This window comes from Podarcis liolepis, assembly GCF_965112155.1.
Source record: "Podarcis liolepis genome assembly, chromosome: 8".
NCBI classification, from domain to species: domain Eukaryota; kingdom Metazoa; phylum Chordata; class Lepidosauria; order Squamata; family Lacertidae; genus Podarcis; species Podarcis liolepis.
Window position 1 is genome coordinate 84990843 of NC_139560.1, and position 15064 is coordinate 85005906.

Consider the following 15064-nt stretch of genomic DNA (forward strand, 5'->3'; position numbering starts at 1 on the left):
TAGAAGACTAAATGTGGTAGACAATACCACACTGAATGAAGGCAGAGGGCCTTCTCGGTAGTGGTGCCCACCCTGTGGAACGCCCTCCCACCAGATGTCAAAGAGAACAACAACTACCAGACTTTTAGAAGACATCTGAAGGCAGCCCTGTTTAGGGAAGCTTTTAATGTTTGATGCATTACAGCATTTTAATATTTTGTTGGAAGCAGCCCAGAGTGGCTGGGGAAGCCCAGCCAGATGGGTGGGGAAGCCCAGCCAGATGGGTGGGGTATAAATAAATTTATTATTATTATTATTATTATTATTATTATTATTATTATTATTATTATTATATGCCTGAATTCATGTAATGCAGTTTCCTTTGCCATCAAAGCTCGCTTCAAGCAATAATAGTAAATAGTAAGTACATTATTGAGACAGTAGTACAAGGATGCAAGGCTGGCACCACCACACATACCCCTCTGTGGCTGGTTCCATGGCCTTCCAACTTGTGGTAGATGACTGAAGCCTTTTGTGCATCTAGAGGCCCCAATCTATGGGAAGTGGAAGCAGCTGAGCAGATGTTCTCTGCCAGTGAGGGACCACCACATTCTTCACCAGAGCACACAAGGCCTCTGGAAGGGCTTCTTAATGTCACATAACTGAAGCATTACATAGGAACATTGTGTCCCATTGCTGCCACTGCTTGGAGAACCAGCTAAACTGGCTGCATATGCACACCCACCCACAGAATCCAAGGAACTGTAGGTTGTTAAGGATGCTGGGAATTTTAGCTCTGAGAGGGGTAAAATATGGTTCCCAGGATTCTTTGGGGAAAGCCATGTACTTTAAGTGTGTGCTGTGTACACAGCCTAAAAGAGAGGGAGAATTTGCTGCTGTTGCTTTCCCTAGTAAGCTCCTTACCCCATTTCTCAACATTTGTCCTCCTTAGCACCACAATGTCCCGATTTCCATTGTAAAAAGTTAATTTTGAAAGCTCATTCAGCTCAGCTCTATATTTCAACATGTACAGGATCCTATCTGAATTTCAACCTAGCCTTTTCATGTGGGTAACTTAATATGACCTGATGAAGGGAGTGTTTGAACCTTCATTGCTGTTTAGTGTTGGAGCCTGGACCACTGGAGAATCCTTCAGTGAATGCTTTCTTAGATTCATCTGTCACACAACAATGTGGAAATCATTAGACCAAAAAATACCAACAAAGGAGCTTCTGTGTGCACGTATATAACATTGAGGCTAACATAGATTAAGATCATGAAATTAATTACTGCTATGCGATCTAAATACAGAAGCTTGGCATGTACCAGTTTTGATTCACCTTATGAAATCCATAGAACCATGACCACTAAAAAGGAGGAACAGATTAAAGCAAAATTGATTTTTTAGAATGATAGTAACTGTAGTTCTAATCTCAGGACCATAATCCAGAGAAAGATTAAATCAATCAAGTTTATGTCTGTTTTACACACTTACTGATTTTAATACCATGCACTTTTTCTGGATTGCATCTGCAGTGTGCCAACCTCACTGCTGCAGTGCCCCCTCATGGTAAAGGACAGTGACTCACCTGCCAGGAGGCCAGGCTGCCCACCATGCTGTGTCCACTGCTGCCTGAAGCTATGCATGAATGATTTGAACTCTCCTCATAAGGATGCATTTTCATCACTGAAAATCGTTATTGTCCTTCTCCACACTTCTTTTCAGTCATGCTATAACTTTTCATGGTGGAAGTAATCCAAACTGCATGATATTGGTGGCTACATCATGATAACAACATTATCTTCTTGCATTGCAATGAGCCAACCGTTTCAAGGAACTCCAAAATAACTTTTATTGAGTTTCAGTAGCAAAAGTTGTACATTCCTAAACAAAACCTCATGTGAAGGCTGTTCTATCACTTGCACGCCCTCTTATCTGCTGAAAAGATAACTGTGGGCAAGCGTTGTGCTGTAGGATCACTGAGTGGTTTGGCTACAAACCTGAGTAGCTTCACAGAATAGAGACAAATGTCTGTTCTTGCAGACCATCCATCACTGGCAACCGTATTATAAAAGGTTAAAAAGAAATACTAGGTCACAAAGCTGTGCTGATGTACGTGCCTGTCTATTGCCTTAAATATAGTTCAGATTGTATGCAGCTGACCAGACCTTAGTACTGCTCCTTTCCCCTCTCCAGCAACCTCCTGCATTGTGGCAGGCAAGTGGAAAAGCCAAGGATCATTGCCAGCCTCCTAAACACTTCTGTGATAGAAAAAAGAATATTGGCCTTCCTGTGACTGTTTCTAACCTGGTCAGAAGGTGGATTTCAATATGTTATGCACAATAAAGGTCTTTAGGAATAGTACACAAGTTTCCTTTCAAAACAAAATCTGATCCAGCTTTCCGTTATCCTTAGAAAAATTGTTTAAAATATGACATAGATCAAAATCCATTATTTATTAGAATCAATAAAGTAAGTGCTTCATCATTTAATGAAACACCATCTCTCTTTACATCTTTATTACAGAAAGCATAAACAGATTTTTCCAGGATTTGTTATTTTAGAAATTCATTTAAATTTCATAAAATAGAACCTATTGAATAATGAGGGCCAAAGTATTGAAATTTATTTACTCACCTGATGGATTGCTGCCTCCTCCGTACCTGTGTTAGAATCACCTATGAGTAACACAGGGCCTGGCTTATCAGGAGCCTGTTGTGGTGTCAGAGTATTGGTACAGCTTCCGATTGGGAAAAGAATCTGACTTTTCCGAGAGCCTGAAGTCAGTGACACCTCATGGCAATAAGACTGAAGAAATGCCCGGACTCCGTCAATCCCCACAAACTGTGAAACTGGTGCACCACTGAAATTCAAACTTGCATTATCAGAGAGTTGAGAATTTTTCCACCTGCGAAGTTTGAGTGCCAGTAACACAAGGAGGAAGGCGAGGAACAAGCAGGAGACAAAAGCCACTGCAGTCACCAAGTAGAAGGTGAGATCTGACTGTGGGTCTTCAGATACTGGGACGCTGCTCAGATCAGTCAGCATGTCAGGGATGCTGTCAGCCAAGACCACAGTGACAGTGACTGACGCCGACATTGGAGGCTGCCCATTGTCCTTGACTAAAACCACCAGGCTTTGCTTGAGGGCATCTTTCTCCAGAAAGAAGCGGGCCGTCCTGATCTCTCCCGTGTGGAGCCCCAGAGTGAAGAGCCCTGGCTCGGTGGCCTTGATCAGCTGGTAGGAGAGCCAGGCATTCTGGCCAGAGTCCGCATCCACGGCCACCACCTTAGTGACTAAGTAGCCTGGCTCAGAGGAGCGAGGGGCCAGCTCTATCCCCGTGGAGCCATCAGTGGGAGGGGAGGGGTACAGGATTTGGGGAGCATTGTCATTCTGGTCCAGGATGACGAGAGTCACTGAGACGTTGGAGCCGAGTGGTGGAGAGCCTCCGTCCTGAGCCCTTACATGGAACTTAATCTCCCGAAACTCTTCATAATCAAAGGTTTTCAAGGCATAGCCAACCCCTGTTTCCGAATTAATGGAAAGGTAGGAGGAGAGTGAGGAATCAAACATTTGACTTTCAATGATGGAATAGGTTGTTTTTGAATTTTCCCCCCAGTCTGGATCCTCTGTTTTCAAAGAAAATATAGAGTCCCCTCTCTGGTTGTTCTCTACAAGGTAAAAAGTGTATTCTGGTTGCATAAAGTATGGAGCATTGTCATTCTTGTCTAAAACCTGAAGGAGGATTAAGGTGGTTGATGAAAGAGGTGGCATCCCGTGATCTGAGGCTGTGATGGTGATGTTGTAGGCTGCTACTTGCTCCCTGTCCAGTGGTCTAGCAATGACCATAGTGTAATAGTTAGCATTTGCTTTTGTCAATTGGAAAGGGATATTACTTGGAATAGAGCATATGACTTTCCCATTCTCTCCAGAATCATCATCGTGCACGTTTATCAAGGCAATGGCAGTTCCAGCTTGAGAATCCTCAGGAACTGAATTGGCAAGTGACCTGACAGCTATTTCAGGTGCGTTGTCATTAACATCACTTACAAAAATCACAGCTTTTGATATATTAAATAGTCCTCCCCCATCAATGGCCTGAATCTCTATTTCATACAGTGTAGATTCTTCATAATCCAGCTTCCCCACAAGAATAATTTCACCTGTCTCTGAGTTTATGTGGAAGTTCTGAGAAGCTTTGTCAGATATTTTTCTGAAGGAGTATGTTATTTCTCTGTTGATTCCTTCATCCAGGTCAGTGGCTTTTACTGTGACTACTGTATAGCCTATGGGCACATTTTCTGCAATGGTCACTTTGTATACAGGTTGGCTAAAAATGGGTGCATTGTCATTTGCATCAAGGACAATAATATGGATTTGGGTTGTGCCAGATTTGGGTGGATCCCCCCCATCAAAGGCGGTGAGAATAAGGTCATGCACATTTTGTTCTTCTCGGTCCAGTGATGTTTCCAGTACAATCTCTGCATATATTGCACTATCCAATCCAGTTTGCACATCCAGAGAAAAGTGTTTGTTTGCACTGAGTTTATAATTCTGGACAGAATTCATCCCTAAATCTGGATCCTGGGCATCTTCCAGACGGAATCGTGTCCCACCTTCAGTCATCTCACTGATTTTTATCTGGAGTTGAGCTGTTTTGAAGCTTGGAGCATTGTCGTTGACATCAATTATTTCTACTTCAATTGTATAAATCTTCATTGCATCTTCTATAATAACTTCACAATTAAAGAGACATCTTTGTATCTGGGGACAGGTCTGCTCTCTGTCCAGTCTTTCCTTAATGTATAAATGGCCATTCTTATTGTTTAAAGCAAAATATTCCATCTTACCTCTGCAAACAAAGCTGACTCCATAATGTGAAAAATCCTTTATATCCAGTCTAAGATCCTTTGCAATATTCCCCACAAAGGAACCTTTTGGCATTTCCTCAGGAACTGAATAATGAATCTGTTCAGCAGCAGTCTCACATGCGATGCAAAAAAATATGATGGAAATGAAAGCTGTGTCTTTGTAGAACCTAAGACAGAAATGTGTTGCAATAGCCATTTCCAGACGTTATCTTCTTACTTTCAGTCCCTTAAACCTGGATGGTCCAATATCTTAGCAAAAATAAAATAAAATAAAATAGCAAATCCAATGGATCTAGATCTTCCTAGATCTTCTTTGTTTCTGTTCCCTTGCATTCTCTTTCTAGGTGGAGCAGCAGCACTGAGATGGCAGCATCTCTCAGTGCATTTCTCTGCCTGGTTAGGGAGCAGCGACACCCAGAGTCTCAACCAAAAACTGCACCAGCATGTTACAATAATTCCTCAGATGGGGTGTATGCCTTTTGTACTTTCATTCTGATATAGGAATATCTATCATTCCAAGCAAATGATCCTCCTGGGAGAAGCTCCAAAGTAAAACAACTCAGAGGATCTTGCTTTACTTACAATAACAATGCGGAAATTGTCCAGCATGTTCCTATTGCAATGGATTTAGGTACATGCTCATATATGCTAGTGATGTTGGTTGAGATTTACAAATTATAATTGCCTTCTTCTCTCCTCCCACCCCATAGCAAGCAATGGACACAGGGCAGTCAGGTGCATGACCCAAACATTTCAGTTATTGATTCAAAAAAAAATGTGGATTACACTGCAGCAAACTGTAGCTTTTTATATAGGTATGCTGTGTCCTATGTATTTTGCATGGTGCTTTATATTATGACAGGGTTATTTTATGGATGATTCCTACCTACCCAAACATCTCACATACACTTTTAATGATCAGTGTGCTAATGAATTTCCTAAATATAATGAAGTCCCACTCGTATAGCTGTTATTCAGGTAACAGGATTACAGTTCCACACAGTCATTCTGGGAGCGCAGCAACCTTATGTGTATTCCATATGTTCTAAAAAAATATTCAGCGTCAACATTTCTGTTATATGTAACACCGAGACATACATTAAAGGTGACATTAAAAAAACAACTGAATGAAATCTGGTACTGTATTGCATAGCTTATTGCATATGTTGTTGTTATTTGCTGGTGTATTGAATCTGAGTTTGTTTTAGCATTGTGTAAAATGGTTGGAAATGGCTATTGAGTGTGGTGATCCCAGTGTGAACAAGGGAAAAAATGCCCTATAGCCTCTCCATAGCGCTTCCACTTCTTTGCTCCCCTGCAGTGTGGCTTAGGATCAGCATTAATCTTTTAAACTTACCTCGTATGGAAGACTTGTCTTTCTTGATAGTTTTCATTGGCCTTTTCTTTACTTCTTTTGAGTTGTGCTATATTCTTTTTAAGCATGATCAGGAGCAGCACAATTTTCTCGAAGCATGGTTGGACCTTTATAACAGCTTTTGCATTATGTTCTTGCTCTGTTCTGATTTCTGATTGACAACTGCAGTGCACTTACCTGACCATTTCAAGTGGCAATTCATAATGATTCCAAAAGGTCTTTATTGATAACTGGTAACTAATACAATGCCAGCACCCCTCACACAACACATTTTTTATTTGTACCTGTGATATAGTTCTATATTCCAATATAGCTCAAAGGTGCCATCTAGAGTGCCTGGAATTTCACACCACCACAGTGAACCCTAAATAGACTGCAATTCCCTGTTTCAGTTTTGAATATACATACTTAAGTTGGTTCATTTCTCTCACTGGCCAGAACTAGCTGATTTTCTCTCTCTCTCTCTCTCTCGCTCACTTTTTAATTGTTTTTATTAAAGGTTATTAAAGATTATCTTGGGCTACAAAAGTGCGTACATTGTCTTTATTTTCAGATCATAGAGTCCTTTCTGCAGATCAGTTATATTCTGATATGCAAGTTCAGGGTTGTTAAGAAGGTGGAATAAGCTTATAAGTAAATTTCTGATTTGCCTCAGAAACCACAGAACTGATCTCATGTTTTGACTAAGCAACAATTCATCTCCACCAAAAATCCTTCGCAATATTTCCCACAAAGGAACCGTTTGCCATTTCTTTGGGAACTGAATAATGAATCTGTTCAGTTGCAGTCTCACATACGATCAGGGGCGCCAACTTATAAAAAATATTGGGGGGGCCCATACCGGGGTCCTGGGGGAGGGAGAACGCGAGAAGCAGCGCGAGCCTCTGAGAGAACGCGAGACCCCGCGCAGCTGCTGCTCCTGCCTCAAGGCAGCGGGTTGGCCGGGTAGGCGTCGGTTCCTTGCTTGAGCAGGACCCCTGTGCCTGCCCGCCTCCCTCCAGGTAGACCGGGTAGGAACCTGGCCCTTTGTATAGAAGCGACAGGCGGGCGGGCGGGCGGCAGGCAGGCAGGCAGGCAGCATGGCCGTCCCCTGCCTCCCTGCCTGCCTGCCTGCCTGCCTGCCTGCTTCCAGGTAGACCGGGTAAGAACCTGTACCTTCGTATAGAAGCGCCAGGCGGCCGCAGGCAGGCAGGAAGGCAGCAGGCCAGGGTGCGTGGACGTCCCATGCCTGCCTGCCTGCCTGCCTTCTCCCAGGTAGACCGGGTAAGAACCTGGACCTTGGTATAGAAGGCAGGCAGGCAGGCAGGCGGCTGCTGCTGCTGCTGTTCGGTCGGCGGCTCCTTTGCTTTGCTTGCTGCCGCCCAGGCCCCGGGAGCCACAGAGCCAGTGCCGCCTGAGGAGGAATATCCAGCCCATTCAGAGACGCTGCTGCTTCTCTCTCTCTCTCTCTCTCTCTCTCTCTCTCTCTCTCTCTTGTTGTTGTTCCGTTCGGATTCCCCCTCCCACCCGGCGGCTCCTCTGGCGCATCCTGGCAGCAGCGGCGGCGGCGGCAGCAGCTCCTCCTGCAAAACACTTTCCCCTCTCCCTCGGTGTGTTTGTATTTGCGTGTGCGTGTGCGCGGCGAGCGAGTGCACCTCCTGCCTCTCTCTCCCTCTCTCTCTCCCCCTCCGTGCCATCTCCTCGGGACTCTCCAGTCCTGTCGCTGCGGCCGCAGCGCTGGCCCGCCAGACTTTACACGAAGGTTCGCGCACTAATAATTTTCTTAAATTATTGGGGGGGCTCCGCCCCCCCAATCGATTTTTTGAGGGGGCTCGGGCCCCCTCAGGCCCCATGGAGTCGGCGCCTATGCATACGATGCAAAAATTATACATGATGAAAATGAAAACGGCATTTCCATGTGCTCTGGCACTCGTCACGGTGTCCTGTTGCACCAGAAGTAGTTTAGACATGCTGGCCACATGATCTGGAAAGCTGTCAGAGGGCAAATACCGGCTGCTTTGGCCTGAAGCAAGATGAGCACTGCACCCCATAGTCGCCTTTGACTGGACTTAACCATCCAGGGGTCTTTTACCTTTACCTTTCTTTTCCACTTTAACCAACCTCCTCTCCACCCATTTTTCAATACTGGACACAGTGAAATGGCAATTACCACACCCTAACATTATGACACACAGCTTGTGAAACTGAACACTATTGCAAACATATGTGTTGGTAACAATACACACTGGTCTTTTCATTACTGATCACAGTCCTATTAGGAGATGTTTTCCAATCCAAGTTACTTAAAAGTTGTGTCTTCTGGAACAGGAGAGTCTTTCCTTCTGTTTGTAAAGCCACACCTCATCACTGATCCCAGGCGGAGTTACAACAAAATATAGACAAGCAGGTCAAATACCATAAAACACAATTCAAAACATTCAGAACATACACAGTAACTCTAAAAAATGGACCCTTACGTTGCAGGTGATACCCTAACAGCTACTGGCCACAGTACCAACCCCTCTCCAAAAGCCTGAACAAAGAGGTTTGTGGCACAGAAAGCGCAATAAGATAAGGGCTAAAAGTGATGTTCTCAAATAGAGAAGGTTCTTTCCTGCATCCTCTTCGCTCTCCCCCCCACTTCCTTAGATAGGGAAACAATGAGAATGCACACACAGAGAGAGAGCAAACTGGACAGTTTCTTACCGAAGCAGATATTCCTTCCTTGAATTGGGGTCAGAAATGTACAGACACTCAGCATCAGTTCTTCAGGACCAGTCCTGTTTGGGCAAGACTGGCTGTACCATTCAGCAATCTGGGAGGTGCATTCTGTGCTTAGCTGTATCTTCTGAGCCATCTACAGGGATAGCTCCATGTAGAGTTCATTACTGTATAGTAATCCGTTCAGGGGATTACCTGAGCCTGGGTCACAGCAGCAGAACAACTGTAGCTGAAGAACCTGCCAAAGCAGGTAATAGGCATTCTTCGCCAGATATGTCACTTCAGACTCCAGTGACAATGTAGAATTCAACAACGGCCCCAGACTACAATGTGGTTCCTTTAAATACAATTGTTACCTCTTCCAAAACAGGCTATCAACCTAGTCCTCAGATCTGGAAACTGCCAACCTACCATGCCTGCATCTTTTCAGAATTTAGCTTCAACTTAATGGCCCATATCCAGCTCAATACTACCTGCAGATAGTGATTCAGGACCTGATGATATGCAAAAAAATGGACCTGAGTGTCATCTAAGTGTCATTGACACTGCCCTCCAAATCCCTTGATGACACCCCGAGAGGCTTCTTTCAACCATCTTATAGAAATTCCGCAAATAAGATTACTTTGATGCAATACATGATCTGGCTTTGCTATTCCTGTCAATAGCAAATTTTACACTCAGAGGAATCATTAAAACACTACCTAGATAAAATGCAATATTTATTTAAATTAATGAAGTAGTTGCTTCATCTGTTAAAAAAAGGAAATGACACTAAAATTTATTTCAAAGAATTAAATTAAGCTTTGTAATTTAAAAAAATAATTAAATTACATAAAATGAAACCTATTGAATAAGGACAAATAAAAGAACTGACTTTCTGAACTTTAAAATAAACAGAAGTACTGAAATTCATGTACTCACTTGACAGGTTGCTGCCTGCTCCTGAACAGCGTTAGAATCACCTATGAGTAATATAGGATCTGGCTTATCCGGAGCCTGTTGTGGTGTCAGAGTATTGGTACAGCTTCCAATTGGAAAAAAAATCTGACTTTTCCGAGAGCCTGAAGTCAGTGAAACCTCATGGCAATAAGATTGAAGAAATGCCCGGACTCCATCAATTCCCACAAACTGGGAGATGGGAGCACCATCAAAATGCACACTTCCATTGTCACACAACTGAGAATTTTTCCACCTGCGAAGTTTGAGTGCCAGTAACACAAGGAGGAAGGCAAGGAACAAGCAAGAGACAAAAGCCACTGCAGTCACCAAGTAGAAGGTGAGATCTGACTGTGGGTCTTCAGATACTGGGACGCTGCTCAGATCAGTCAGCATGTCAGGGATGCTGTCAGCCAAGACCACAGTGACAGTGACTGAAGCCGACATTGGAGGCTGCCCATTGTCCTTGACTAAAACCACCAGGCTTTGCTTGAGAGCATCTTTCTCCAGAAAGAATCGGGCTGTCCTGATCTCTCCCGTGTGGAGCCCCAGAGTGAAGAGCCCTGGCTCGGTGGCCTTGATCAGCTGGTAGGAGAGCCAGGCATTCTGGCCAGAGTCTGCATCCACGGCCACCACCTTAGTGACCAGGTAGCCTGGCTCAGAGGAGCGAGGGGCCAGCTCTATCCCTGTGGAGCCATCAGTGGGAGGGGAGGGGTACAGGATTTGGGGAGCATTGTCATTCTGGTCCAAAATGAAGAGAGTCACTGAGACGTTGGAGCTGAGTGGTGGAGAACCTCCATCTTGAGCCTTGACCAGGAAATTAAACTCTTTAATCTCTTCATAATCAAAAGAGATCAAGGCATAAACAACCCCCGTTTCAGAGTTAATAGAAAGGTAGGATGAAAGAGTAGAATCGCCAACACTTTGATCAATGATTGAAAAAGTGACTGTAGCATTTTCCATGCAGTCAGGATCACTTGCTTTCATGTAGTAAACGGATGCTCCTCTGATGTTATTCTCAGTTACATAAGAAGTATATTGTATGTTATTGAAGATTGGGGCATTGTCATTTACATCTGAAATTTCTACAAAGAACACCGTAGTGGTTGATAATGGAGGGTTCCCTTTGTCTGTAGCCATGATAGTTATACTATAATTTGATGTTTCTTCTCTGTCAAGAACTCTGTCAGTCATCAAATGGTAATAGTTATCAAAGGATTTCTCTAAGTGAAAAGGAAGAGTTTTAGGAACTGAGCACAAGATTTCTCCATTCTCACCCATATCTTTGTCTTGTATGTTTAGTAGAGCAACCACAGTTCCTGGAGAGCTTCCTTCACTGATTGAACTGAAGAAGGTAGTAATAGTTATCTTGGGAACATTGTCATTAACGTCAATAAGGATGATCAAGACTTTAGCCCTGTCAGAGAGACCTCCATTGTCCTTTGCTTGAACTTCCATTTCATGTAATGCATCTTCTTCATAGTCCAACTTCCCTGTTGTTGATATCTCCCCATTTCTAGAATTTATTTGAAAGAGTTTTGATGTTTTCTCCTTTATTTTTAGGAATGAATAAATCACCTCAGAATTTGTTTCTTCATCGGCATCTGTAGCATTTACAGTAAGCAGCAGGGAGCCTATGGAAACACTTTCCAAAACGCTCACTTTATAGAGAGGTTGGTTGAAAATGGGTGCATTATCATTTGCATCAAGAACCGTTACATAGATCTGCAGAGTGCCAGACCTCACAGGGTGCCCACCATCAGTGGCCGTTAGGATGAGTGAGTAAAATGCTTCCGCTTCTCTGTCCAAAGATTTCTCTAGCACCAGTTCAGGAAATTTGTCCTTATCAGATCTGCTCTGTAGTTTCAGGGAGAAATACCTGCTGCTGCTCAGATGGTAGTTCTGAAGGGAATAATCTCCAATGTCAGAATCCTGAGCTTCTTGCAAGGCAATATGAGTCCCTACAATGGCCGTTTCACTTATTTTAAGATCTAAGCGTTCCTGGGTGAAAGTTGGAGCATTGTCATTTATATCTGTGATTTCAATTTCTACGGTGAACAGTTTCATTTTATCCTCAACAAGGACTTCAAGACTTAAAACACACTTCTCTTCCCACCCGCATATTTCTTCTCTGTCTATCCTTTCGGAGACATATAACTGGCCATTCTTAGAATTCAAAGTAAAATATTGAAGCATACCTTCAGAGATGATGCGAACTCTGTTGTCTGACAACTTCTTGGAACCCAGTCCCAGGTCCTCTGCTATATTCCCAATGAAAGAGCCTTTGGGGACTTCCTCAGGAACCGAGTAGTGGAGCTGCCCATAATTTGTCTGCCAGATGGCAATAAAAGCAAACCAGAAGGAGCCACTGTCTTGTCGTAGTCTCAGCGCAGCTGCCATTTCAAAGAATTACCTTTGGAGCATCTACCTATTTCTCTTTCTCGTGGCAAAGGATCTTGTAGCAAAGAACCAGAAAATCCTTTTGTTAATCTATACTGTTTCACTGAGAGGACGTGTGCCAATTTAGCTGCCTTTCTAGCAATGTGCAAGAACTTACCCTGCATCTTTCATTTCAGTTTGCTTTCTCATTGGTAAACAGCGGCGCCCAGAGTCTCAACCAAAAACTGCAATGGCTAAAGTCATACAAAAGGCAAAGACAGTCTAGTTGACACGATTACGCAGTTTACTTCCTGCATGTGTGGATAACTATCTATAAACAAAGCATAAACAAACCAACTATAGAACAAAGCATATTAAAAAGTATAAACCAGAAAAGTCTTTAATAAACCTGTAACTTCTATTCTATGAGAAATAGTTGGTTTTTAGAAAATACCTATTTCACAGAATTCTTTGTTTTCAAAATTAGTAAGTAAATGTATCCTTTGTCTTTATTTGGAGAAATAATATTACCAACACATATTCAATGTTGCATTTAATGAGATTTTCTTTGCTTTGTTTCTTTGCTTCGCTCCAGTAAAGGATCACTGTAGCTAACAGTGCAATCCTACACAAACTTACCTGGGAATAAATCACATTGGAAATTTACTCGTGAATAACCATATATAGGATTGTACTGTAAATTAAAGTAACATTCCAAATATCACCATTTCATTGTGTATAACTTATAACATTATTTCAGTAAAACCAGGCACCCTTCCTGATCATTTCATTCCTGGCCTATTCACTACTTTAGTTTAGACATTTTAGAAGCCCCATATATTTATATATTTTTTCATTTCTTACCACAAATAACTTCTAGAAATTAGAAATATATCTGATTTTATTGCCATCTTGTCCTTAAAACCTCTACCCAGTTTGACTAAAGGACTTGAAATTAAAAGATAATAAGCATTTTGCTTCCATATCTAGAATGAGCATACCAGGAGGACAACAATTTTGGCAACAATTTCACTAAGTAAAAGAGTTTATATGCAACATGGTTAACTACTTAACTGACAGCCTCCCTTACGGTCTGCAACTGTAGGAGCTGGAAAAGAATTTTCTGCTACCCAGCTTGGTTGGACAACCTTACCTTGACTCTGGTCATAGGAGCCAACTCCTACAGGCCTTTGGCCCCAACAATTAATAATAATAATAATAATAATAATAATAATAATAATAATAATATTTATACCCCGCTGTGGCAATCACACAGGGTCCCCGGACGTTTGACGGTCTATTGATCCAAGTGCCACCACTGTGCTCACTTCCCCGCTTCCACCAACCCGTTACTCTCAGGTACACACTGAGTCCAGACAGTTGTTAAAATTAAATCAAATAAACAAGTTTATTTTGTAAGCATTAACAAGTATGGTTTCTTAGTTAATTTTCTTGTCAGTTTCTTATCCTTAGTTTCTTTACCGGCCTATACCTTCCTAATAACGTCTGACTGATTATCTCAACTTAACAGTTTCTCTCACTCTCTCACATCAGACTAGCCCAACCCACAGACTTATCCTCCCTCTCTCTTCTCTGACTCCAGACTGACTTCTTAACAACTCTAACTCTAACTCCTCCCCTTAGGTTCCTATAAGTTAGTCTTTTTTAAAAATATATATATTTTATTCAGGATTTTCTTGTTTTACAGAAGTGTAGTGCCTCGTATTTTTTTTTTACATGTAGCATTTTTACAAATCCATTTCATTTGTTGAGGCATTAGGGGGAGAGGAAAAGAAAAAAGAAAAAAGAAGGGGGGTGGAGAGAGGGAAGATGGATAGGGGTGGGGTCGGGTGGCAGTGTTTCTACTATGTTTAATGTATGTAGAGTATGTAGAGTCAGCGTTGCTTGTGGTGTTCACTTGTGTTCCTTTGGTGGTGAGAGGTTGGGGTTGGCCTAGGGTGTGATTGTTTGCTTGTGATTGGCTGTGGTGATCTTTGTTTTTGTGTGTGAGTGGGGTGGGTGGGTGTTTTGGATCAGGTTAGCCATATTGATTTGTATGCTGTTGGTGGGTTATTGTCACTGTCCTGTTGGGCTGTGTATGTGATAAAGGTTAGTCATTTTACAATTAGCTAACCCTTTCCTTATGAACCCAGTATGATGTCACACACCTAGGAGGGCAAATGCCACACCCGCCCATATGGCTGGGTTTCTCCAGCCACTCTGGGGGAAATGCTGGAGGGGGCTGGACCCCTACAAAATTGATGGGCATTCCCATTCAAATATGGGTGTTCTGCATCATGTGATCAATTATGCGGGGCAGGGCCTACACGAACCTTCACAGTATTTTATTCAAGTTGGCACACCTGATCAACTGAATAAGTTTGCTGTTTCTTGCCTATGCACATTCAAGGTGTGCTGGGAAGATTCTGCCAGGGCCATCTGCCTGTAAGGGGTTTGTTTGTTTTTGAGGGTGTGTGTGTGAATAAGCCCAAGCATTGTCCAAGAGTGCCACTCATCTGAGGTCCCCACAAGTCACTGGAAGGCTGGGTTAGATAAGCAATTCTTAATGCTTTGGGTGTTTTTGATTTCCACCTTCACTGAATCTGCTGGTCATATCTAATTATCTAGACCAGGGATAGTCAACCTGGTCCCTACCGCCCACTAGTGGGCGTTTCAGGATTCTAGGTGGGCCATAGGGTGTTCTACGACACAAGCTGAATCCTCCTTCCATCGAGTACTGTTGGGAGGTAAGGAAAATTTACCATCAAGAAAGATACATTAGTGGGTGGTAGGTATAAAAAGGTTGACTATCCCTGGTCTAGA

The 15064-nt window shown here is 42.8% G+C and overlaps 2 protein-coding genes across 2 annotated transcripts; both read right to left on the bottom strand.

Moving 5' to 3' along the window:
* Positions 1 to 1710: 1710 nt before the first annotated feature.
* LOC310714140 (protocadherin gamma-A4-like) lies at positions 1711 to 6922 on the bottom strand. The gene has a single exon (XM_083519203.1). It carries the CDS (start codon positions 5045 to 5047, stop codon positions 2606 to 2608), a length of 2442 nt encoding a protein of 813 aa, XP_083375329.1. The 5' UTR covers positions 5048 to 6922; the 3' UTR covers positions 1711 to 2605.
* Positions 6923 to 8958: 2036 nt separating this feature from the next.
* On the bottom strand, positions 8959 to 12519 carry LOC310714130 (protocadherin gamma-A10-like). The gene is made up of 2 exons (XM_083519187.1): positions 9848 to 12519; positions 8959 to 9164 (listed from the first exon to the last, which is right to left on the bottom strand). Exons 1-2 carry the CDS (start codon positions 12260 to 12262, stop codon positions 9063 to 9065), a joined length of 2517 nt encoding a protein of 838 aa, XP_083375313.1. The 5' UTR covers positions 12263 to 12519; the 3' UTR covers positions 8959 to 9062.
* Between the last annotated feature and the right edge of the window lie 2545 nt (positions 12520 to 15064).